The 27,462-nt window shown below is 45.5% G+C and overlaps 1 protein-coding gene across 2 annotated transcripts in view; it reads left to right on the forward strand.

The window, feature by feature from the left end:
- fbln7 (fibulin 7) overlaps positions 1–27,462 on the forward strand; it is a 41,315-nt gene that overhangs the window by 3,517 nt on the left and 10,336 nt on the right. Inside the window, exons 2-5 of one of the 2 annotated variants that reach the window (XM_080192946.1) lie at positions 9,159–9,318; positions 16,259–16,432; positions 21,992–22,117; positions 24,280–24,423. In XM_080192946.1, the coding sequence (XP_080049072.1) occupies positions 9,159–9,318; positions 16,259–16,432; positions 21,992–22,117; positions 24,280–24,423 (604 nt within the window). The remainder of the gene's footprint in view (positions 1–9,158; positions 9,319–16,258; positions 16,433–21,991; positions 22,118–24,279; positions 24,424–27,462) is intronic. The other variant, XM_080192947.1, reaches the window with a different exon arrangement.

Consider the following 27,462-nt stretch of genomic DNA (forward strand, 5'->3'; position numbering starts at 1 on the left):
GGTAAACACATTCCTCTTAGAGTGAAGGACAAGGCTAGTAGAAGTAGGGAACCCTGGATGACTCAGGATATTGAGGCCCTGGTCAAGACGAAGAAGGAGGCGCATGACATGAATAGGCAACTGGGGTCCCTTGAAGAATATATGGGTGTAGGTCCCTTGAAGAGTATAGGGGTGTAAGAGCAGAATTAAGAGAGAAATCAGGAGGGCAAAAAGGGGACATGAGATTGTTTTGGCAGACAAGGCAAAGGAGAATCCAAAAATCTATAAATACATAAAGGTCAAAAGAGAAACTAGGGAGAGACTAGCGTCTCTTAACGATCAACAAGGTCTCTATGTGCGGATCCACAAGAGATGGGTGCGATCCTAAATGAATATTTCTCATCAGTATTTACTGTTGAGAAAAGCGTGAATGTTAGGGAGCTTGGGGAAATATATAGTGGTGTCTTGAGGAGTGTACATATTACAGAGAAGGAGGTGCTGGAAGTCTTAAAGCGCATCGAGGTAAATAAATCCCTGGGACCTGATGAAATGTATCCCAGGACATTGTGTGAGGCTAGGGAGGAAATTGTGGGTCCCCTAGCAGAGACATTTGAATCATCGACAGTCACAGGTGAGGTGCCTGAAGATTGGAGGGTGGCAAATGTTGTGCCTTTGTTTAAAAAGGCTGCAGGGAAAATCCTGGGAACTACAGGCCAGTGAGCCTCACATCTGTGGTGGGTAAGTTGTTGGAAGGTATTTTGAGAGACAGAATCTACAGGCATTTAGAGACACAAGGACTGATTAGGGACAATCAGCATGGCTTTGTGAGTGGAAAATCATGTCTTACAAATTTGACTGAGTTTTTTGAAAGGGTAACCAAGAAAGTAGATGAGGGCAGTGCAGTTAATGTTGTACATGGGCTTTAACAAGGCCTTTGATGAGGCACTGCATGGTAGGTTGTTGCATAAGGTTAAATCTCACAGGATCCAGGGTGAGGTAGCTAAATGGATACAAAATTGGCTTGATGACAGAACCAAGAGAATGGTTGTAGAGTGTTGTTTTTCAAACTGGAGACCTGTGTCCTCAGGGATTGGTGCCATAGCACAGCACACTGCTATAGCATAGCACACAGCTATAGCACAGCACACAGCTATAGCTCAGCACACAGCTATAGCACAGCACACAGCTATAGCACAGCACACAGCTATAGCTCAGCACACAGCTATAGCACAGCACACAGCTATAGCTCAGCACACAGCTATAGCACAGCACACAGCTATAGCACAGCACACAGCTATAGCACAGCACACAGCTATAGCACAGCACACAGCTATAGCACAGCACACTGCTATAGCACAGCACACTGCTATAGTACAACACACTGCTATTGTACTGCACACTGCTATGTAACAGCATCCTGGTATAGTACTGCACACTGCTATAGTACATCACATTACTATAGTACAGCACACTGCTATAGTTCAACGTACATACCAGACAGCTATGGTCCAGCCGATAGCTACAGTACTGTTTTAAAGTTTATTTATTAGTGTCACAAGTAGGCTTACATGAACACCGCAATGAAGTTACTGTGAAAATATCCCAGTCAACACACTCCAGCATCTGTTTGGGTACACTGAGGGAGAATTTAACATGGCCAGTGCACCTAACCAGCATGTCTTTCAGACTGTGGGAGGAAACCAGAGCACTCAGAGGAAACCCACACAGTCACAGGGAGAACATGCAAAGTCCACACAGACAGTGACCCAAGCATATAGCTATAATACAGTACACAGATATTGCACAGTACACTACACTGCAAGAGTACAATACAGAGGTGTGATAAGCACACAACAATAGTGCAATACACAGCTCTAGTATAGTACAGTAAACAGCTAAATACAGAGTACTGTTACAGTACAGCTCACGGTTGTAATGCTGGACTGTTTCCCCCCACAGACACTGGGAGAATGTGCAGACTCCACACAGACCATGATCCAAGCCAGGAATTGAACCCCGGTCTCTGACGCTGTGAGGAGCGGTGCTAACCATTGTGCCACTGTAGCTGTGTACTGTACTATGGCCATGTGCTATATTATAACTGAGCACTTCATAATAACTGTGCTCTGTACAACAGCTGCGCTCAGTATTACAGCTGTGTGCTGTACAGTAGCAGTATCCAGTATCAGAGCTGTGTGCTCTATTATAACTATTTGCTCAACTATAGCTGTATATTGCACTATTGCTGTGTGCTATATCACAACTTTGTACTGTGTTACAGCTATGAGCTGCACTCCCGCAGTGTAGTGCACTGTGTGATATCTGCGTACTGTACCACAGCTATGTGCTGTCATACAGATTTGCCCTATATTACAGCTTTGTGCATTCATGGGTGGCATGGTGCACAGTGGTTAGCACTGCTGCCTCACAGCACCAGGGACCCGGGTTCAATTCCTGGCTTGGGTCACTGTCTGTGTGGAGTGTGCATGTTTTCTCCATGTCTGCATGACGTTCTTCTGGGTGCTCCGATTTCCTTCCACAATCTGAAAGACATGCATTGGCCATGCTAAATTCTCCCTCCGTGTACCCAAACGGGTGCCAGAGTGTGGCGATTAGGGGATTTTCACAATAACTTCATTGCAGTGTTAAAGTAAGCTTACTTGTGACACTAATAAATAAACTTTAAACTTAATTCAGCGCACAGCCCTACTTATCTCACAATGCAAATTTTAGATCCAACCTATTGACTTGTAATTCAAGCTCACCCTAACTCCTCAGTACAAATGCACAAACCTAATGCCTTTAACCTTTTTTTTCTTAGATGCTACACAGACATCCTGGGTGGAATTTTCCCGCCCTGCCCACCAGGGGAATCATAGTGGGTGGGACATGGACAATGCAAAGTCTGTTGATCTTCGGTAGGATTTTCCAACCTTGGAGTGAGCACTGCTGGAAAATCCCACCCCCTGTGTCTAGTAACCTTAACACACTTTAATTTACTCAGGTCACATACACAATTTTATTAAGTTACAAGGAACACAAGCATAAAACTAACGAAAAATACATCTCTCATCATACCTCTCTCAAATCAAAATTAAACTTCGAGGGCAGGATTTTACAGCCTTGCTCAAGTGAGACTGGAAATCCTCACCCGAGATCAGTAGACATTTCCATTGTCCATCCCTCACCCACTCCAATTCCATGGTGGACAGGGTGGTAGAATTCTAGCACAAAGTTTTCGTTTTCTTAACCTACTTCTTATTACTTATTGTATTTATCAATGCAAAATGCTATCACAATATAGCACACATGCATCAACCCTGAAAATATACATTAGCCTTTTGGTAAGAAAGGTTCATTCCAGTCCACTTTTTTTGTGACATCCAACTCCTTCTGAATTTCAGCTCTAGATAACGCATCCATAATGACATTCTCCCTTCAAACAACATGTGTAATTTGCAAATTTAATAGCTTTAGTAATAAAGTTCACCGGAATAGTCTGGAATTTTTGTCCCAAAATTTGGCCTCAAAGGTCAAAGGATCTCTGAAGAAATTCTGAGCCAGAACCAAACTTAAAAGCTGGAATCTTACCACCGTTCACCCCAATGGGATTTTCCCAGGCCACTGCAGTGAACAGAGATTTGACCAGCCACCAAATACTCCAACTTCACTGCAGTGGGAGCGTGGTATGAATGGCAGGTAAGATTGTGCCCAAAGTCTCTTTCTTTCTACAGTTGAATATTTCTTTTGATGCACATTCACCTTCTGTGAAAAATATCCTACTGCTTCCTCAAGTCCCATTTCATCTTCCTGCAACAGAAAAGTACCAACGCCTATATCATTGGTGTCAACAGCCATTTTATATAACCAGGTGCTGCGAGAATGGGTGCATTAATCAGTACACCACTATATTCAGTGTGTTTACGTACATATAATTTAACCATGCCCTGAGGACAGCACCGTGGTTAACACTGCTACCTCACCAGGGACCTGGAGTCATATTCCAACCTTGGCTCACTGTCTGTGTGGAGTTTGCATGTTCTCCCCGTGTCTGCGTGGGTTTCCTCCAGGTCTCTAGTTTGCTCCTACACTCCAAAGATGTGCCGCTTAGGTGATTGGCCATGCTCAATTGCCCCTTAGTGTCCAAGGATGCATGGGCTAGGGGGATTAGCAGGGTAAATATATGAGGTTTTAGGGATAGGACCTGAGTGGAATGCTCCGTCAGAGAGTTGGTGCAGATCCACTGAGCTGAATGGCCTCCTTATGCACTGTAATGATTGTATGATTATCTCTTTCTTGCCCTTCGGGAGGTGACCATTTATTTGTTCACTGCCAACACTCGAGCCCTCCCTCACTTCCTTTTCCTTGTTCCTCACCTCTCATTTGCCGTCATTGATAATTCTAAAATTAGGCCCAATAGTTAACATACATTTAAATCCACCCTCACCACACCATTTACTCTCTCAGCCAGGGGATTGGTTCCATTTTGGCCCAGATGGAGCCCGTCTCTCCTCAACAGCTTTCCCCTTTGCCAAAAGTGGTCTCAATGCCCCAAAAATCTGAACCCCTCCCTTCTACGCCATCCTGTAAGCCACACATTTATCTCCTGATCTGCCTTTGCCTAAATGCTGAAGCCAGTGGCACAGGTAGAAGTTCTGAGATTACTGCCCTGGAGGTCCTACTCCCTAACTCCTGAAATAAGTCCTCCAAGCTTTCCCTCCCTATGTGGTTGGTTCCTGCATAAACTACATCCTCTGGTTGTTCTCCTTCCTTTTCCAGAATTTTGTCCAGTCCCATTATAGAAACTCAAAGCAGGAGTAGGCCATTCATCTCCACCATTCATTATGGTTATGGTTGACCATCAAATTCAATATCCTGCCTTCCTCCCATGTCCCTTGATCCCTTTAGCCCTAACAGCTGTATCTAATTTCTACTTGAAATGATTCAGTGTCTTGGCCTCAGCTACCTACTGTGGTAGGGAATTCCACACATTCACCACTCTCTGGGTGAAGAAATTTCTCCTCACCTCAGTCCTCAAAGTATGACCCCCGAGTTCTGAATCAAGCCTTTGCACCTGGGAGGCAACAGAACATCCAGGACTGTTGTAGATGTTCTTCCCAGGTCTGACCGAATACTAATCAGTATGGAGTGCACAATTGCTCAGTCCTTCAAGCACTTTGTTCGCTTCCGAAATATTGCTGGCTCAGTTTTCTTACCAAAAGGCATTACCTTACATTGATACAGACATCCAGAGTGATAAAAACTGATAGCTCTTTTGCCTTTTCCAATGATGGTACTTGGCATCATCCCTGAAGTAAGTGAATTTTCGTAATAAATACTGACTGTACAAATTTTTCGATAAAATCAGTGGTGGCCTGGTGGCACAGTGGTTGGCTCAGCTGCCTCACAGCTCCCAGGTTCAATTCTCAGCTTGGATCTGTGTGGGTTCCCTCTGGTTGCTCCAATTTCCTCCCACAGTCCAAAGATGTGTGTTAGGTTGATTGGCCACGCTAAATTGCCCCTTAGTATCAGAGGGACTAGCTAGAATAAATGGGGATGGGAGCAAAATAATAACAAGTTACTGCATTGCTGGAATCTGAAACCAAAAGAGGAAATGCTGGAAAATCTCAGCAGGCCTGGCAACATCTGTAAGGAAAAGATTTGACGTTTTGAGTCCCGATGACCCTTTGTCAAACCCTTTGTTGAGCTTTGACAAAGGGTTATCTGGACTTGAAACATCAGCTCTTTTCTCTCTTTACAGATGCTGCCAGACCTGCTGAGATTTTCCAGCATTTTCTCTTTTGGTAAATGGGGATCGGGCCTGGGTGGGATTGTGGTCAGTGCAGACTCAATGGACCGAATGGCCTCCTTCTGCATTGTAGGATTCTATGATTCTATTAATGTGGAGCAGGATATTGTGATCTGTCCAGTTTTTGGTGCCATGACTGGGCTCTATTATGTCATTTTGAATCTTAAATTCAATTAGTCTCTACTCTTGAGTGAATTTTACTGGACTAATCTATATGGGTGCGGCCCAATTGAAACTGAAACCCCCCACATTAACTTCATGCATTGCCAAAACTGTCCTTCCCAGCCTATCCCAAATTGCTTTGTGTGGCTGCAGCAGCTTTTGTAAGCGACTTCAACAGTGTTCTGGAAGGTAACTCAATATTACACTTAAATTCTTAAGTACTTCCTTATTTTCCCATTTAATCAGACGGAGGTCAATCTCACAATCTTTCTCTTCCGTCTCTCTTTATCTGCAATTACGAGCACCTCCTTCTGTTTATCTTCACTGCCAGAGTACCATTTGAGCAGATTCACATAACACATTCACTTCCTCTTTCTCCTATCTCCCATATCTACTCCATCCAGTTTAGTTCTGATTTGTTAAGGTTCACTAAACCTTGCCTTCAATTCCTCACCTGAAACTGAGAATAATATCACTGCTTTGCGCCCCCATTCCAAAACCTCTTTACTCTTTTATCTGCATTTTCCATCATTACTTGCTGAGATATCTTTAAATGTTCCCCGGGTAACACACATGCCCTACTTAACCTTTCCCTGAATTTTGTTGTGTAATCCAGGAGATTAGTTTCAGAACTAAGGATGGCACGTTGGCACAGTGGTTAGCACTGCTGCCTCGCAGTGCCTGGGACCCGGGTTCGATTCCCAACTTTGGCACTGTCTGTGCGAAGTCTGCGCATTCTGCCCGTGTCGGTGGGATGGGGAAGGGGCACTTTCTCAGAAGTCCCCTTAAAACTGGTGCTGCCCTGCCCAAAAGGACCAGGAATCTCCAGTCTTCCATTCCTCCCCGCCTCTGGTCTACCTTCCAAAGCCAAAAGTGCACCCCCCACACCGCCCCCCAACACCACCCCCCACCCCCACCCCCCACCCCCCCCCCCACCCCCCAAACACATCTAACCCCACCAGGTCATCCTCAAAACTCCCCTCCATGTGACTCCTGGTACTTACCAGAAGTGTGGTCTCAGGACTTAATCTAAGGCATCCTGGACTGCAAGAAAGAAGCTCACCACCACCTTCTCAAGGGCAACTAGGGATGGGCAATAGGTGCTGACCAGCCAGCAACGCCCACGTCCTGCAATTCAATAAATGAAAAGGTACTACAGTGTGCCGTCTGGCCACAATCAGATTAGCCAACAGTGGAGATTCTGTCTAAGATGTGGATGGAAGTCTTGCCCGCTGCCAATCGGAGCTCAATTCAGTGTGAAATGACAGTAAGCCTGGTGGAGTCGCTGTCTTCTCGCAAAATGACAGGCGCTGAGCGCTTAACATCCTGAAAATTCAGGCTCAGCCTCTCACCTGCTCTTGCAGCCACAGTATTTAAATGGCTAGTCCAGTTCACTTTCTGATCAAGGTTAAACCTTTAAAGTTTTACCTCTTAGATCTGACAATCACAGTGTCACAGTGCCTCACAGTGCCAGGGATCCCAGTTTCATTCCCGATTTCGGTCACTGTCTGCATGTTTTCCCTGTGTTTTCCCAAAACTGGTGGAAAGGCAAATTGTGCGGAGGGTGGGGAGAGTCTACAGAAGGATCTAGATAGGCTGGGCGAATGGGCCAGGAAATGGCAAATGGAATTTAATGTTGGCAAGTGCGAGGTGGTCCACTTTGGTAGGAATAATGGTAGGAAGGATTATCACTTACGTGGCGAAAAACTGCAGCAGGCGACGGTGCAGAGGGACCTCGGGGTCCTTGTGCATGAGTCGCAAAAACCCAGCCTGCAGGTGCAGCAGGTGGTCAGGAAGGCGAATGGGATGCTGGCCTTCATCGCGAGGGGGATTGAATATAAAAGTAGGGAGGTCTTGCTGCAGCTGTATAGGGCATTGGTGAGGCCGCAGCTGGAGTACTGTGTGCAGTTTTGGGCGCTGCACCTGCGCAAGGATATTTTAGCCTTGGAGGGAGTGCAGAGGAGGTTTACTAGGCTGATGCCGGAGTTGAGGGGGTTGAACTATGAGGAGAGGCTGAATAGATTAGGCTTGTACTCGTTAGAGTTTAGAAGAATGAGGGGAGATCTCATTGAGACGTATAAGATGATGAATGGGATGGATAGGATAGAGGTGGAGAGACTCTTCCCGCTCAGAAAGGATAGTAGGACTAGGGGGCATAGCCTCAAGATAAAGGGGGGGCGGTTTAGAACAGAGTTGAGGAGGAACTTCTTCACTCAAAGGGTGGTGAATCTCTGGAATTTTCTGCCCGTTGAAGTGGTGGAGGCTGCCTCGCTAAATATTTTTAAGACGCGGGTTGATGGTTTTTGATAAGCAAGGGGATTAAGGGTTATGGGGAGAGGGCGGGAATGTGGAACTGAGCCACGACAGATCAGCCATGATCTTATTGAATGGCGGGGCAGGCTCGAAGGGCTGGTTGGCCTACTCCTGCTCCTATTTCTTATGTTCTTATGTGTCTGTGTGGGTTTCCTCCAGGTGCTCCGGTTTCCTCTCACACTCCAAAGGCGTACTGGTTAGGTGCATTGGCCACGCTAAATTCTCCCTCAGTGTACCCAAACAGGCCCCGGAGTGTGGCGGCTAGGGGATTTCCACAGTAACTTCATTGCAGTAAGCTTACGTGTGACATTAATAAATCAACTCAACTGAACCTAAAAGCACACATACATGCACAGTTTTCTTTACCTAAGTATAAAAATATACACAACTGCTCTGATATAGCACACTATGATAGTACAGCACACTGTTGTAGAACCATACACTGCTGTAACACAGCACACTGCTGTTGTACCGTACACTGCTGTAACACAGCACACTGCTGTAACACAGCACACTGCTGTAGTACCGTACACTGCTGTAGTACAGCACACTGCTCTAATTGCCAAAACAACCCTTATTAAAGTCGCAAATGTCATCAATGCAAATCAGCCAGAAACGATGCCAGGAGTGTGTGTGTACATTAGGAACTGACCCATAATGACCAACTCTTCATGCTACCCATATAGCTTTGATTGCTTTGCTTGTGGCTCAGCCCAAACAACACGCTGGAATGACTAAATTTGTAGCGTGCTCTGTTTATTTGAGCACGTGTGGTACAAAATATTCCAGGCTCTCAGCTTTTTGCCTCTTGATAATAGTCAAATGAATTTGGCCAAACTTCTGAAAAGCTGATATCAGAATTAATCTCCAATTTACTCCCATTTTCATCGTCTAGGGTTGCCTGAACAGACAGAAAGTTCTCATTGCTATTCGACAAATGCAACAGTTCCTGAAAGGACAAGAAAATCGTTTTGCTGATGGAATCCGTACCATGAAAGCCAAGTTATCGGCCTTACAGGCATCTGTTACCAAACTGACAGCAGACCAACCCTCAGGTATGTTACCCTCAGTCTCAAGCGACAAGAGACACCCATTTCTTCAGACACTGCACTGTAAAGATGTACAATGTCGCTGACAATATGGTCTATTAATGAATGGAGCCCTTGTGTAAATTTAGGTAGATGTCTTGGGGTGCCGCCCAAAGGAAGGAGAGAAAAACAGACCCTGCAGAAGTTGAGTTGTGTGACTTTTGAGAAACCCTGCTCAAAATGCTCCTCAGTAAAGCAAAGGAATTAGGAGTTACATGGATCTGTGCAGTCAGCACAATGCCACAATGGTTAGCAATGCTGCCTCACAGCACCAGGGACCCATGTTCGATTCTGGCCTTGGGTGACTGTCTGTGTCGAGTCTGCACGTTCTCCTTGTGCCTGCGTGGGTTTGCTTCGGTTTCCTCTCCGAAGATGTGCCGGTTAGGTGGATTGGCCACGCTCAATTGCTCCTTAGTGTTCCAAGGTGTGCAGATTAGGTGGGGGTTCAGTGCCAGTGGCGGAACCCAGTGGGAACTTTATGAGGAAGTGGGGATGAGCGAAAGCGGATGTGGGAGCTGGGAATGCCAGCAATGGCCATTTGCAGAGGGTGTGTTGGTGATGATTGTGTGGTTGGGGGCTTGCGGGAAGGGGGCCCAGTGCCCGGGGGACGTTGCAGGGGTGCTGGCGCCGCCTGTTGGGAGAGGTCTGAGGTTCGGGAGGAAGGGAGGGGGAGTTGCCAACACTGACTGTTGGGAGGGGGAAAGGCATCCAGTGTTCATGGGGGAAGAAGAGAGCGTATGGAGGGGGTGAAGGAAATGTTGGCTCCAATCGGGGATCTGAGAGGCGGGGAATGGGGTGGGAGGTGAATGTTGGCTCAATTGCCAGGGTGAACGCCAGCTCTGATCATGGGGGGGCGCTGGGCAGGGCTGGGCAGGGGGGGTGGGATTAGCAGGGTAAAAATGTGGGGTTACAGAAATAGAAGCTGGGACTGCTGTCGGTGCAGGTTCGATGGGCCAAATGGCCTCCTCTGCACGGTAGGGAGTCTCTGATTCTATGAAAGATCTGAGTGTCCTTGTAATAAATCACAAAATGTTAGCATGAAGGTACAGCAAGTGATTCGGAAACAAATAAATGTCAGTCTTCCTTGCAAGGGGAATAGAATATACAGATAGGGAACTTTTGCTACAAATGTAAGGGCATTGGTGAGACCACAGCTAGGGGAAAATTTTGGGAAGGCAATAGAGGTCTCCACCACTGGCTGGCGAGCCTCCTGTCATCTCTTTACACAAAAAAAGGTGCTCCGCAATATTTGCCCGTCAGACACTTAGCAGGCTAATGGCAGCCTTCACCCAGGATCACAGACTCCCAGGGCTGAAGTCCTATCAGCCCAGAGCTGCTGGCTAATCCAAGACTGGCACCCCCTCTGTGCTTGGCAGCGCCACTGGGATGGCGGGGGCTGCTGCCGGTATGACACCGAGCCAAGGCCTCAGATCAAGGAGGGATGCAGGCTCAGGTGAGTGGTGGTGACAAGTGGGATGGGGGACGCACAAAAGGGGGACCAGCAGCATGGGCAAGAGGGGGGCATTTGGTGTGATTGCCCTACCCAGCCCACAGCATCACTACCATCCCCGTACCTGATGCTGGCTCCCTCAGTCAAGCTCTGAATGCTTTTCAATGAGGATACCCCCTTGAGCCTGAAAGCACACACACCAGGGTTTGCTTGGGTGCTCCCTGCATGGGTGAGTTTCCTCAGCCATTGCTTGGTTAACAGCGTGCTGACTGGAAGAGACCTTAAATCGGCATTATTTGCCTACTTCAGTGGGATTTAATTGGGTTGAAGGCAGGGAGATGGTGGGATCCCAACCTGCTTGCCTTATTAAATGCCCTCTTCACCACCCATCATGCCACGGGGCAGGGCACATGAATACTATGAACAGTTTTGGTTTCCTTACTTAAGAAGGGATGTACTTTTATTGGAGGCTGTCTAGAGAAGGTTCCTGGCATGAAGGGTTGTGTTATGAGGGAAGGTTGCACAGGTTGGGCCTTTACACATTGGAGTTTAGTAGAATGAGAGGCAATCTAATTGTAACAAGTAAGGTTGTAAGGGGCCTTGGCAGGGTTGAGAGGATGTTTCCCTACATGGGGGAATCTAGAACTAGGAGACACTGATTTAAAATAATCACTCATATTCTCAAGATTGAACAGTAGCCAGCTCCAGGTCTTTCATTAAGATCACCCACAGAAGCTGCCTCTGTATCTCCTCTTATTGAAACGATAATGTTGGTGTTTTGACAAGGCTAGAAAGGGCCAAGGGACAGTCCACAATGTACTCATACTGCAAGACCAAAAGGTGCAGATTGTCAATGAAAGAAGATGGTGAATCATCATCCAAATTCCTGTAGAGGTTCTTGCAGATTGGAAAGTAGAAATTGTCACCCCAGAATGTCAGGAGAGAGAAAATGCGTGCCTTGTGTTAATAGTCAGGAAAATGCTAGAATCTGTTATAAAGGATGTGATAAGTGGACACTTGGATAATATTATCTGATTGGGCATAGTCAACATGGCGTTATGAAGTGAAAATGATGTTTGATGAATCTGTTGGAGTTTTTGAGGATGTTAATAACAGAATTGATAAAGAGGAGGTGTGGACATAGTTTACTTAGATATTTCTGAGAAGGCTTTTGGTAAAGTCCCCTACAGGATAGACCCTTAAGAAAATCCAAGCAGAGTGTCTTACCGACTATTGGCTGGTAGCTCTGAAATCCCATCATTATGAAGTGCTTTAAAAGGTTAGTCATGGAACAAATCAATTCTGGCCTCCCGAATTACCTGGATCCACTACAGTTTGCCTATTGCCATAACAGGTCCACAGCACACGCCATTTCCCTGGCCCTGCACTCAACCCTAGAACACCTAGATAACCTAGATAATAGGAGGTCTATGTCAGAGTCTTATTTATTGGCTACAGCTCAGCCTTCAATATTATTCCCACGAAACTCATCTCCAAACTCGGTGGCCTGGGGCTCGGCACCTCCCCCAGCAACTGGATTCTGAACTTCCTAATTCACAGACCACAATCAGTAAGGATAGGGAACAATATCTCCTCCACGATCATCCTCAACACTGGTGTCCCACAGGGTGTGTTCTCAGTCCCTTACTATACTCCTTATACACCTATGACTGTGCAGCCAAATTCCCCCCCCCACTTCAATTTTCAACTACCGTAATGAGTTGGATCTCAAACAATGACAAGACAGTGTACAGGAATGAGATGGAAAATCTGGTGAACTGGTGCAGCAATAATAATCTCTCCCTCGATGTCAACAAAACGAAGGAGATTGTCATCAACTTCAGGAAGCGTAAAGGAGAAGATATGCCTGTCTACATCAATGGGGATGAAGTAGAAAGGGTCGAGAGCTTCAAGTTTTTAGGTGTCCAGATCACCAACAACCTGTCCTGGTCCCCCCATGCTGACACTATAGTTAAGAAAGCCCTCCAATGCCTCTACTTTCTCAGAAGATAAGGAAATTTGGCATGACTCTCACCAACTTTTACAGATGCACCATAGAAAGCATTCTTCCTGGTTGTATCACAGCATGGTATGGCTCCTGCTCTGCCCAACACTGTAAGGAACTAACTACAAAAGGTCACGAATGTAGCCCAACCCAATACGTAAACCACCTTCCCATCCATTGACTCTGTCTACACTTCCCGCTGCCTCGGCAAAGCAGCCAGCATAATTAAGTACCCTATAACCCCAGACATTCTCTCTTCCACCTTCTACCTTCGGGAAAAACATACAAAAGTCTGAGGTCATGTACCAACCAACTCAAGAACAGCTTCTTCCCTGCTGCTGTCAGACTTTTGAATGGACCTACCTTGCATTAAGTTGATCTGGCTATGACTGTAATGCTACCTTCTGCATTCTCTCGTTTCCTTCTCTATGAATGGTATGTTTTGTCTGTACAGCGCGCAAGAAACAATATTTTTCACTGTATGTTAATATATGTGACAATAAGTCAAATCAAATCAAAATCAAGTCATAGGAGATTGGCTAGCGAAATTCGAGCATATGGAATAGGAAGTAATATACTTTATTGTTTGTTTCATTCATCCATGGACATGGTCGTTGCTGGCTGGCCAGCATTTATTGCCCATCCCTAGTTGCCCGTGAGAAGGTGGTGATGACCTTCTTGAATCGCTGCAGTCCATGTGCTGTGGGTTGACCCATAATGCCGTTAGGAAGGGAATTCCAGGATGTTGACCCAGCGATTGAGAAGGAATGGCGATATATTTCCAGGACAGTGAGTGGCTTGGGGGAAGCTTGCAGGTGATGATGCTCCCATGCCTCTGCTGCCCTTGTCTTTCTACATGGAAGTGGTCATGGGTTTGCAAGGTGCTGTCTAAGGATTGAGGATTGGCTAACAAATGGGAAACGGAAAGTAGGGATAAACATGTCAGTCTCGCGTTGGCAGGTTGTGGCTAGTGGGGTACCACAAAGATAAGTGCTTGGGCCCCAGCGTTCACAATATATCAATGATTTGGATATGGGGATCAAATGTAATATTTCTAAATTTGCAGATGACACAAAGCTAGGTGGGAATGTGTGTGGTGAGGAAAATGCAAAACAGTTTCAAAGAGATTTGGACAGACTTAGTGAGTGGCCACGATCAAGACAGGTGGAATATAAAGTGGAAAAATATGAGGTTATCCATTCTAATAAGAGGAACGGATGTGCAGATTATTTCTTAAATGGTGAGACATTAAAAAGTGTAGATGTACAAAGGGACCTACCTGGGAGTCCTCGTTCATAAGTCACTGAAAGCTAACATACAGGTACAGCAAGTTGTTTGGAAGGCTAGTAGTATGTTAGCATTTATCATCAGAAGATTTGAGTTCAGGAGTACTGAGATCTTGCTTCAATTGTATACCACCCTGGTTAAATGTCACCTGGAGTACTGTGTGCAGTTTTGGTCCCCGTACCTTGGAGAGTGCAATAAGGTTCACCAGATTGGTTCTGGGGAAGGTGGGACTGTCTTATGAAGAGAGACATTGGGAAAACTGGGCCTGAATTCTCTAGAATTTTGAAGAATGAGAGATGATTTCATCGAAATATACAAAACACCTGAAGAACTAGATTAAAGTGTAATGTTTCCCCTGGTTGGGGCATTTAGAACCAGGGGACATCATTTCATAATAAGGAGGCAAGCAATTAGGATTGAAATAGGAGAGCGTTTTTATTAATCTTTGGATTCTCTGCCCCAGAGGCCTGTGGAAGCTCAGTCACTCAGTTTGTTTAGAGACTGCCAGGTTTTTTTTATCCCAGTGACATAAAGGGAGATGGGAATTGTGTGGGAAACAAGTATTGAAGTGAATATTTTTCTACTGATTCTATCAATTCAAGGACAGATCATGAAGTGCACTTTGTCTGTCAGCCTGGCTTTCAGCTGATTGGCTCCAGCACCAGAGTATGCCAGCCCAGTGGACGTTGGCTAGGCCAGCATTCATTGCCCTTTCCTAATTGTTCTTGCAAAGGTGGTGATGGTCCGTATTCTTGAACTGCTGTGGCACGGTGGCATAGTGGATAGCACTGCTGCCTCACAGTGCCAGGGAACCGGGTTCGATTTCGGCCTTGAGTGACTACGTTGAGTTTGCATGTCCTCCCCATGGGTTTCCTCCGGATGCTCCGGTTTCCTCCAACTGCCCAAAGATGTGCAGGTTAGGTGGATTGGCCATGCTAAATTTCCCCTTCCCAAGATGTGTAGGTTAGGGGGATTAACCATGGTAAATGTGTGGGGTTACAGGGATAGGGCGAAGAGGGATAGGCCTGGATAAGTTGCTCTTTCAGAGAGGCTGTGCAGAGTCAATGGACCAAATGGCCTCCTTCTGCACTGTAGGGATTGTATGGTTCAATGGTCCATGTGGTGTTGGTACATCCATGGTTCTGTTAGAGAGGGAGTTCCGGGATTTTGATCCAGCGACAGTGAAGGAACAGCGATATAATTCCAATTCAGGATGGTGAGTAGCTTAGAGGGGAATTCCCATTGTCCTTCTAGGTGATCATAGGTTTGTAAGGTGCTGTATAAGAAAACTCAGTGAGTTCATGCAGTGTATCAGCCACAATCATTTTGAGTGGCAGTGCAGGCTCAATGGATTGAATGGCCTAATCCGCTGATATGTTCCTATGTTCTTATTAACGGAGCTATGTAAATGCAAGTTGTTGTTAAATAGCTGTCCCAAATTCATGCTCTAGGCTCATGTGTGTATCAGACTCGGAAAGGTATTGGACCTGATCCCAAGGGAATCACACACCGCAGTGCCCGAGTCCCTTCTGACTGAATGGCAATGGGTAATCATAGCATCTCTATGGTGCAAAAGGAGGTCATTTGGCCCATCCGGTAAGGGGGCATGGGCTAAGTACAGAAACAAGGATACAGAAATAAACAGCCATTTGAATATTTTGGGCAGTAAGGTGGCATGGTGGTTAGCATTGCTGCCTCACAGCGCCAGGAACCCGGATTCAATTCCTGGCTTGGGTCACTGTCTATGTGGAGTTTGTATGTTCTCCCCATGTCTGCGTGGGTTTCTTCCAGATGCTCCGGTTTCCTCCCACAGTCTAAAGATGTGCAGGCTAGGTGGATTGGCCATGATAAATTGCCACTTAGTGTCAGGGGGACTAGCTAGGGTAAATGTGTAGGGTTATGGGGATAGGGTGTGGGTGAGATTGTGGTCAGTGCAGACTTAAAGAGCCGAATATCCTCCTTCTGCACTGTAGGATTCTATGATTTGCACATTTACCACATGTTAATGATTGTTGGTTCTGATACCTATAGAACTCTCCCTGAAAAAAGTAGTGAATTAAGCCAATCCCTTAATTTAAGCATGTATTCCTGATGTGACATACACATCCTCAGTTGAGAAATTCTTTTCTCTTTTTCTGTCTCTCTCTCACTCTGCTTCATTTTAGTGACATTGTGCCCTGTGCTGGAGGCTCCTAAGCATGGCAAGAAATTCGGATCCAGGTACAGGACGGATCATGAAGTGCACTTTGTCTGTCAGCCTGGCTATCAGCTGACTGGCTCCAGTACCAGAGTATGTCAGCCCAGTGGACGTTGGAGCGGCGAGGATGCTAATTGTACAGGTACTCTGGGTTAAAGTTGCACAGTTTCACTTTTTGTTTGTTGGGGGAACGGTTGCGTGGGGGAATGGTGGCATAGTGGCAATATCACTTGACTAATAAACCAGAGACCCAGCCTAAAACTCTGATAAAGTTAAAGTTTATTTATTAGTCACAATTAGGCTTACATGAACACTGCAATGAAGTTACTGTGAAATTCCCCTAGTGGGAACATGTGTTCAAATACCACCAGGGCAGCTGGTGGAATTTAAACTAGAATAGAATTATAGAATCCCGACAATGCAGAAGGAGGCCATTCAGCCCATTGACAACAATCCTACCCAGGCCCTATCCAGTAACCCCACTTATTGACCCCACTAATCCCCCTGACACTAAAGGGCAATGTAGCATGGCCAATCAACCAAACTCACACACCTTTGGACTGTGAGAGGAAACTGGAACACACGGACAAAACCCACTCAGAGAAGAATGTGCAAATTCCAATTACTGGAATTGAACCCATGTCTCTGGCACTGTGAGGCAGCAGTGCTAACCAGTGTGTCACTGTGCCTCCCAGATTAAATCTGGAATTATAAACTTGACTCAGTGATGGTGACTCTGACAAACTATCATTGATTGTCACAAAAACCCATGTCCTTTAGGGAAGGAAATCTGCCATTTTTACCTGGTCAGGCCTACATGTGACTCCAGACTCACAGTGATGTGGTTGACTTCTAACTACCCTTAGTTCAAGGCCCAATCAAAGATGGGCAGCAAATGTGAGCCTTGCCAGCGATGCTCACATCATATGAAAGAATGAAGAGGAAAAAAGAGGTTGACGAAAGAGACTTTACTCATTCACTTTATTAGATGATATAACATATGGAGGAGTCCGCACTCTGAGTGAGATACTATCACCAGATATCAGGTGGAACCAAACCACAACACTAACTAATTCCATTAGTATTTTACACTTTGCCCAAAATAATTTAAGGCCAAGATTGCTGCCAATGTTGTGCAAACACAGTTGTATGCTGATAGTAGGCCCCGGTTAATGGCTGCCATCTTTATCAGCAGCAATGTGTGGCAGGACACATGCACAGCCGCCATCTTAATAGGGGACAATTTGCGACATGTACCCAGTTTAATTTTCAAGAACTATGCACTATGCCTCTAAATAAAATGGCTATTAGTGTTTTGGAAAACCATAGAGTCATAGAAGTTTACAACATGGAAACGGGCCCGAAGGTCCAACTTGTCCATGCCGCCCAGTTTTTAAACACCAAGCTAATCCTAATTGCCTACATTTGGCCCATATCCCTCTATACCCATCTTTTCCATGTAACCCTCTAATTGCTTTTTTAATGGACAAAATTGTACCCACCTCTATTACTACCCCAGCAGCTCTTTTCAGACACTCACCACCCTCTGAGTGAAACAATTTCTCCTCTGGACACTTCTGTATCTCTCCTCTCTCACCTTAAACCTATGCCCTGTAGTTTTAGACTCTCCTACCTTTGGGAAAGGATGTTGACTATCTACCTTATCAATGCCCCTTATTATTTTATGGACCTCCATAAGATCACCCCTAAGCCTCCTACATGCCAGGGAAAAAAGTCCTAGTCCATCCACTCTCTCCTTATAACTCAAACCGTCAAGTCCTGGTAATATCCTAGTAAATCTTTCCTGCACTCTTTCCAGTTTAATAATATCCTTTCTATAATAGGGTGACCAGAACTGTACACAGTATGCCAAGTGTGGCCTTACCGATGTCTTGTAGAACTTACTTTAACAAGACGTCCCAACTCCTGTATTCAATGTTTTGACCGATGAAACCAAGCATGCTGAATGCCTTCTTCACCCCTCTGTCCACCTGTGACTCCACTTTCAAGGAGCTATGAACATGTACCCCTAGATCTCTTTGTTCTGTAACTCTCCCCAAAGCCTCACACTCATATTTGGTTGGGCAGTATTATTAATTCTCTTTATTTTTCCAATGGTCCCTCTCTATTTATCTCTCTCTCCATCTCACTTTGCAGCCGGAATTTTACCACACTGCCCGCCACGAGAATCGGAGCAGGTGAGGGGCGGAACATAGAAAGATCAATTGATCTCGGACGGGATTTTACAGTTTGGGAATGAGCGAGGCTGTGAAATCTTGACACCTTTCTGTCCTTGCACATCTCTCTCCCTCTGTTTGGCTCATTCATTATATTCACATCACTCTCTCCCATTCTCGCTGTTTATGCATCTGTCTGTCCTTCTCAGATGCCAGTGTCAGCGCCCAGAGGCTGGCTCTCTGCCAGCTGTGGAATATTCCTTTCCCATGATAACTCTGCTGTGTAATCATACCAACCTGGATCATGATGCCGAGGGAGATGGTAGAGGGCAAGGGTCATTGGTTAGTACCAGGACCAGCTCTCTGCCATGCTGGGAACAGTAGTATTGATGCCCACAAACCGCCAAGTTTGGCCTAACTAAAATCAATCGAAACGAGTGCTTGATTTCCATGTATGCGCGAACCAATGTGCAGATGGATATCAGTGGCCATCTTGCACGGCTATATCGTGTTGGCAAAAGGCCGGAACGTTACGGCCCTTCACGCTGGCGGGATTTTCCCATCTCGCTGCAGAGATTTAGCTGGGTGCCAAATTCTCTGATCTCAGTGCAGCAAGAGTGTGACATGGACGGCCAGTAAGATCGCCCCCACAGTGTTGATTTAAACTGAAAGCGTTAACACTTCTATTACAACAGCAACATTGCACACATGCATTAAACACTTACATGTAGGTATTGCAAGCTGTAATTCAGAGAATCATAGAATCCCCACAGTGCAAAAGGAGGTCATTTGGCCCATCGAGCCTGCACCGACCACAATCCTTCCCAGGCCCGATCCCCTAACCCCACTTATTTACCCTGCTAATCCCTGTGACACTAGGCTCAATTTAACATGGCCAATTAACCTAACCTGCACATCTTTGAAGGGCACATACTATTAGAGTGAATTGGGTTCAGGAAATGATTATTAACTGTTGATAATTTTACTTTGTGTGATCACAATTGTGGATCTTCTGATGGCCGACACGATGGCACAGTGGTTAGCACTGCTGCCTCACAGCACCAGGGACCTGGGTTCGATTCCCAGGTTGGGCCATTGTACGTGCGGAGTCTGCACGTTCTCCCTGTTTCTGCGTAGGTTTCCTCACACAGTCCAAAGACGTACTGATTAGGTGAATTGGCCATGCTAAATTCTCCCTCAGTGTACCCGAACAGGTGCCGGCGTGTGGCAATTAGAGGATTTTCATAGTAACTTCCTTGCAGTGTTAATGTAAGCCACTTGCAACAAGTAAATTAACTTTAACTTTGGTGTACTCACAGCAACCTTCACACAAAGACAGTTGCCAAGCAGACCTGCCAATGCCTGGATTTCGGGGGGGAGCGAATAATGATGTCTTTTATGGCATTTCATGTCACACAAAACCACTTTGATCAAAGTCAGCTGAACGCTCTCATTCCTAAACCTGAGAAAAAAACATTTCATTCCCCATGTGGGAACACCTGCCCAGGCGAATGATATTTGGTCTCAGATTCCAGCCGGAACGCCCTATCTGCCCCTCCAGGCAGCCTCTGCCAGGGTGACGCGACCTGTGCTCACTTGCCCCGCTAACCCAGCCATGCTGCAGCTGCCAGGCCTGATGGATTTCAGAGGTCGCGGAACGCATTTAGTTAATAGTCTCAGGCATCTCATTAAATCATTTCATGGTCTAACGGCCCAGAGATATTCCAGGCATGCTATTGATAGGCAACAGTACCTAGTTCAGAGTAAGTCTCTGTGATACTGCGCTGGCTGGTTGCTGTCACAGAGCTCTGTGATTCAGGCCACAACTCTTTTGTCTGCCTGAATGGAGGAAAATGTGAAGCTAAGGCTATTGTGATGAAAACACCCTTAAGACGGGTTAAAGGCTGTGTAACAAGATAATGCGTGGATTAAGGACGGTGGTTAGCACTACTGCCTCCCAGCTCCAGGGACCCCAGGTTTGATTCCACGTGGGGTCACTGTCTGTGTGGAGTTTGCACATTCTCCCCATGTCTGTGTGGATTTCCTCCGGGTTCTCCAGTTTCTTCCCACAGTCCAAAGATGTGCAGGTTAGGTGGACTGGCCATGCTAAATTGCCCCTTAGTGTCCAAAGATATATAGGTTAGGGGAAGTTAATGGGTAAATATGTGGGGCTACGGGGATAGGGCAGGGGAGAGGGCCTGGGTACGATACTCTGTCAGCGAGTCGGTGTAGACTCGATGGGCCGAATGAAGAATCACTGCGAGCTTGGGATGGGTGAGAATCTGGAGGAAATCTCACCATTGCAGTTTCACATTTCCTGCCCACCTTAGAACCCACTGAGGTGGAGAGTGGCCAAACTGGTACAATATTATGACATAATATTGGTGTCTGAGGTGCTATGCCATCCAGTGATTGGCCATTCTACAAAGCAGCAACATGGCTGCAAGGCCAATGTCAATCTCTGGAGAGATACCAGGTTATTTCCAAAGAGAGTCAGAGAGGGCAAGTCACAACCAGGCCCCTCGTCCACACATCTAACGGTCAATCACTCGGGTGAGGAATGGGTAACACGGGAATGCTCAAAGTAGGATATGACATTTGAACAGGTCAGAAACAGCAACCTTTACCAGAATATTAGCGACAGATTCCCTGGCCACCCGTTGCCGTTTTTCTCAGCGGCGCGAGGCAGCATGCCATTCATTGGCAGTGGGATTCTCTGGTCTCCCCATTGTCAATGGGAACCCCCATTGAAGTTACCCAATGCCTCGGGGAAACCCACATTGGGGGGCGGGGGGAACCGCTGGCAGGATCCACTGGCATGAATGGCCCGAGAATTATGGCCCTCATTTATACAACTCTTTGAACTCAGTAAACCATCCCAAGACAAGAGAAGAGTTATCCAACAAAATCTGATAGAGAGGCACGTAACTGAAGCTTGATCAAAGAAATAGGTTTCATGAAGCATCTTAAAAGAGAAAATATGTCCATGATAACCCAAAGGACCAGACAACTCTTTAACACCCAACTCTGACTGTAACACTACATTCTGCACTCTCTTCTTTCCTTCTCCCCTATGTACTCTGTGAACAGTATGTTTTGTCTGAATGGCGTGCAAGAAACAATACTTTTCACTGTATCCCAATAGATGTGACAATAATAAATCAAATCAAATCAAAGCTCTATTTTTTCCAGATAGAATTAAGACTTGGAAGGCTGTATTTCATTTTTGGTCCCAAGTTCAAAAGGGGATTGGGTAAATACTTGAAGAGGAAGAAAATGTAGAGCTATGGAGAAAGGACAGAACTGGGATGAATTGGACTGTTTGCTTTAACAGCCTGTCAGGCACAATGGGCCAAATAGCCTCCTTCTGTCCTGTATCATTCTACGGTTCGAAGGTTCACAAAAGTCACTGGAACACTCTTCCCCAGGAAGCAGTTTAACAAAAAGACTCTGTGGCTGAATCTGTATCTGTGGACCATGGTGTTTGGCTCACCCATTTCAAGCCGGTTTGATTTCTCTTACAGAAATTGACGAGTGCGCCAGCACCCCCTGCCAAAATGGAGGGATCTGCACGGATGCCATGAACCACTACACGTGCTCTTGCCCAAACAGCTGGACAGGGCGCCACTGCCAGTATCCAGTGCAGACAGGTTTGCAACATCTGGGAAAGGGTCAATGACTGTCTGGATTTGGGAATAGTGAGAACAGTATCTTGTTCCAGTGCAAGTTAGGAAACAAACAGTCCAGATTCCCTCAAGGGCATTAACATGGGATTGTGCTGCAAAGAATTTTGCAAAGGCAAACTTTTTTTAAAAATTTTTTGATCTGTTAACCTAAAAATGATTTGGAAAGTGTTTTCCGCTCTGTGTTCTGAAACTATTTTGCACATGTTGTGGTTTTACTTCTCAAAACCATGTGGAATCTGTTTCAGAAGCTTCTCTTTGAAGTACCATTATTATTGTGTAGATGCACGCACATTCCACAGAGGGAATGTGATCGTGTTTGGTGAATAATATTTTAACTTCCTTTATTAAGATACAGAAACAAAATACTGGGGAGCAGAATGGGAAGGTTGAATAGTCTTCTCAGCATCGCTTTGAGATTATCATTACACAAATTTACCATTTCTTTGGGTGGCTATGTCCAGGTGAGAATTAAAATACAATTTTAATTCTCCCCAGTGCAACAGAACTTCGACTAAGACATTCAGAGCAGAGTACAGAGTGCAGAGTTCAGAAATACACAAGCAATTATAGTTTCAAATTTGATTACAAGTAATAAGCATATATCAAATAAAAGTATAGGAGTTACCTCTATCCACTCACAGTTATTGATTAGGGTTACATCATGCATACATAAAGATATAGTGTCCAATTAACTTGTGCATGCTATACCATCAAGAAATGATAGCTATATCTCTGACCAGTGTTATTTCAATCTTCCTTTCCATTGTTCCTTGTCCTAATGGGCAATCATGAGTTGCAACTGCACAGCATTCAATTAAATGGTTCCTGACGTTTATCTGGGTTTACTTTAATCAAGACCAATGGTTTTCACATAGCTTTACCTACGTGACTGAGATTGTTAAACTTCTGTAATTATTAACCCTTTGAAGAGGGCATGGTGGGAGCTAGGAAGCAGAGTTGGCATGGAGGTGGATAAGAGTTGAGGAGCTGTGAGGATGTCGGTGTTAGAGGGCCTAATGACTTCTGAAACAACTTGGACAAATTACCAGAGGCACCATGGGAGCCTTCTAACCAGCCCACTGTAGTTGATTCCAATCTGGAATCAACTTGAGCCGGCTATCACCTCCCTGGAGTGAAAATTGGATCTAAAGGTGACCCTTTAAACTGAGGTGGTTGTGCTGAGTTGGGAATTTTTTTTACATTAGCTACCTCCCCCAGCATCGATTATCATCACCTCTCCCACGTTTTCCCCATTTGGCTTGGTGTTGATCTTTGGCTCACAATATTCCTGTGACCAACCTTACAGAATATACTACAAGGGTGAGCACTGCTGCCTCACAGCGCCAGGGACCTGGGCGCAATTCTGCCCTTGGGTCACTGTTTGTGTGGAGTTTGCACATTCTCCCCATGTCTGTATGGGTTTCCTTTGGGTGCTCCGGTTTCCTCCCACACTCCAAAGCATGTACAGATTAGGTGCATTCACCATACTAAATTGACCCTAGTGTCAGAAGGATTAAGAGACTGAATATGAGGGGTTACAGGGATAGGGCCTGGGTAGGAAACTCTGGTAGGAGCAGACTCGATGAGTCAAATGGCCTCCCGCTGCACTGTAGGGATTCTAAGATACATTAAAGGTGCTTAGGAATTTCAAGTTGTGCTTGAAATTCCAAAGTGCACAAAGATTTGATTTTAAATGTATTTCAATTATTTGCGCATCTCTCTCCCTTTGATTTGCCTGGAGGCCAGATCTCTGGGCTGGTAGCGTGTTCTCAACGCTGCCAAAAGTTGTGGGCAGAATTCCTGTTTTTCCCGTCCTCGAAACAAAATAATTAAAGTCGGAGACTAAATCAGATGGGGAAATTCTAGACCCATGTTCTCCACTGAGTGCCACCGTCCAAACAAAACAAATATCAAACCAAAATCCAGAATAAATAGGAAGCGTGGGGTGGAGGAATCATTAAGTTTAGTTTAAAGCTTTGTACTTGCATTAACTTTTTTTTTGCTGAGAATTTTTCAGCAGGGGGTGTTTACTTGCTGTTGCAGCCTTATTGTAATCATTATGATGTTAGAATCAGGGAGCCACAGGAATAACTTTTCTGATATGTCACTTCCTCTCTCCACCAAAGCTCCTACTGCTGTAGAATGGAATACATTAAATAACCAATCCTTTAGTCGGAAGCCCCGATGTGCAAAGGTGGAAAGGACCCAACACTGCAGCTGTGATGCCGGCTTCCATATGAGTGGGAGCAGTGAGAACAGTGTATGCCAAGGTATGTGTGTGATTCTGTAATGACTTCAATCAGGCCATTGACGTTGGACTATTGGAATTTGAACTCCCTGATGACACCAAGATTGGTGGCATAGTGGGCAGTCAAGAAAGAAAGAAATCTTCAATTGCAACGGGATCTTGACCAATTGGGCCAGCGGGCTGACAAATGGCAGACGGAGTTTAATTTAGACAAATGTGAGGTGATGCATTTTGGTAGCTTGAACCAGGACAGGACTTACTCACTTAATGGTAGAATGTTACAGAACAAGAGATGAAGGGATACATGTTCATAGCTCCTTGAAAGTGGAGTCACAGGTGGACAGAGTGGTGAAGAAGGCATTTGGCATGCTTGGTTTCATCAGTCAGAACATTGAATACAGGAGTTGGGACTGTCTTGTTGAAGTTGTACAAGACATTGGTAAGGCCACACTTGGAATACAGTGTGCAATTCTGGTCACCCTATTATAGAAAGGATATTATTAAACTAGAAAGAGTGCAGAAAAGATTTACTAGGATGCTACCGGGACTTGATGGATGGAGTTATAAGGAGAGGGTGGATAGACTGGGACTTTCTTCTCTAGAGCGTAGGAGGCTGGCAAGTGATCTTACAGAGGTCTATAAAATAATGAGGGCATAGACAAGGTAGATAGTCAATATCTTTTCCCAAAGATAGAGGAGTATAAACATAGAGGGCAAAGGTTTAAGGTGAGAGGGGAGAGATACAAAAGTGTCTAGAGGGGCAATTTTATCACACAGAGGGTGGTGAGTATCTGGAACAAGCTGCCAGAGGTAATAGTAGAGCTGGGTACAATTTTATCTTTCAAAAAGCAATTAGATAATTGCATGGGTACAATGGGTATAGAGGAATATGGGCAAATGCAGGCAATTGGGATTTGCTTAAGGGTTTTTGAAAAAAAGGGCAGCATGGACAAGTTGGGCCGAAGGGTCTGTTTCCATGCTGTAAACCTCTATGACTTTATGACTCTATTAAGGAACTATCTTGTGGACCTGGGGTGGAAGGTGCTGCACACAGCAGTACTGTACAAGCATAGGTTCACCGGCTCCCAAGCGTGCCCTTTTTGCAACCTTGTGAAGTCCATGGACCATTTCTATGTTACATATTATAGGCTGCACAATCTTTTCAGTTTTCTCAGAAACCTTTTGGTGATGTTTCGTTTGTACTTTAGCCCCACATTCCTGATCTACAGGCACCCGGTGTGGAGGGGGGGGTGGGGGGTGCAGGGAAAGAGGAGGACCTCCTTGTGAACCATCCCCTGGGCCTGGCAAGGCATGCCATCTACAGGTCCAGGCAGCGGGCAACAAAGGGGGTCGTCCAACCTAACTGCATGCCCCTCCACCGTGGCTGTATTTGTGGCGGGGTGCCCCTGGAGAGGGTGCATGTGGTGTCCGAGGGCACCGTTAATGGCTTCCGTAGCCACTGGGCACCACAGGGACTGGGTGTATTATTGACCCCTTTAATCACACTTGAATTTGATATTTTAAGTTCCCTTTCTGCTTTGTCTTGTTTCAGGCGGTTCCCCTCCTTTTGAGTTGTCCCTAAGTTACTTTGATTTTGTTTATTTGGTTGGACACCGAAAGATGTCCCTGATTAAGGATTCAATTGATGGGCCAATCAGGGAGTCCTTGCCTTGTACTTAACCAGGAGTGACAGTTCCTTAAGTTTATTCATTAGCCACAAGTTGTCTTATATTCACCCTGCAATGAAGTTACTGTGAAAATCCTCTAACTTGCCTCTGACACCTCTGGAGATAGACTGCTAACTGCTAGCACTCCGTGTACTGCTGTTAGAGTTTGTAAATAAAGAGATTTTGGTGAAGGGACTTCTGTCTCCGAAGTCTCATTACAGACTCACACAAATTATTAGGATGTTATCATCAATCCCATTAAACTTTCTTCTGCTGTAAGGACGGACATGGTGGCACTGCTGCCTCACAGCGCCAAGGACTGGGGTTCAATTCCCAACTTAGGTCACTGTCTGTGTGGAGTTTGCATGTTCTCGCTGTGTCTATGTGGGTTTCCTCCAGTTTCCTCCCGCAGTCCAATAATGTGCAGGTTAAGTGGATTGGCCATGGTGTAAAAAAATAGTGCCTCTTAGTGTCCCATGTTTCATCAGAGGAACTCTTCAAAATGCAGATAATGAAAATACAACAAAACTTACTCCAACCTATATATCACAAAAAGGGTTTAATAAATAAACATCATTACTCCAAACCTGGGGCCTCGCCCTGAGCCATTCCAAGCTCCCCACAATTCTACATCGTTCCTTATTTATTGTAAATCAGCTGACTATTATATCATTCTGTAATTGGTTCCATGGTTTACTGGGTCAGCTGACCCTTACATCTTGTTCCCATTGGTCACATTACATCCAAAGTTGTCACTGGTTACATTCTAACATCCCAAGATGTGTAGTTTAGATGGATTAGTTATGGTAAGTGTGTGAGGTTACAATAATAGGACAGAGGAGAGGGGTAGGATACTCTGTCAGAGAGTTGGTGCAGACTGGATAGGCTGAATGGCCTTCTTCTGCACTGTAGGGATTTTATGATACCTCTATGATTAAAATGGCTGTGCTAGAATCATCTCCAACCCTTATCGTTTACCCTTTTCCTGACAAAATACTAATTCCTACACCTGTCAGTTCCAAACTCAGCTTCTCCGTGGTCTCCTCACTAATCTTCCCATTTTCAATGTCTATCAGTCACGCCTTGCATCTACCAAACTCCGTCACGCTGTCTGTTTCAAATTCTACAGGCTCTCCCTAACCCCCAGTGAATTAACCTCATGATCCTCACCCCGCCTTTCAAATCGCTGATGGTCTTGCTCCAATCACCTCAGCAACCTCCTCCATGAACTGTTACCACGCAGATACTCTTTAAACTGACGCTGGATAAACCTTGGTTTCTTACTCTACCTGTTCCACCACTGGCATCTCCCCACCAGCAACTGTACCTGTCTTTCAATTCAGATTCATTGAAACTTCCAGAACAGGAAAAGGCCCTTTGGCCCATTGTGTCTG

This window comes from Carcharhinus amblyrhynchos, chromosome 7 (assembly GCF_965287045.1).
Source record: "Carcharhinus amblyrhynchos chromosome 7, sCarAmb.v2.hapA, whole genome shotgun sequence".
NCBI classification, from domain to species: domain Eukaryota; kingdom Metazoa; phylum Chordata; class Chondrichthyes; order Carcharhiniformes; family Carcharhinidae; genus Carcharhinus; species Carcharhinus amblyrhynchos.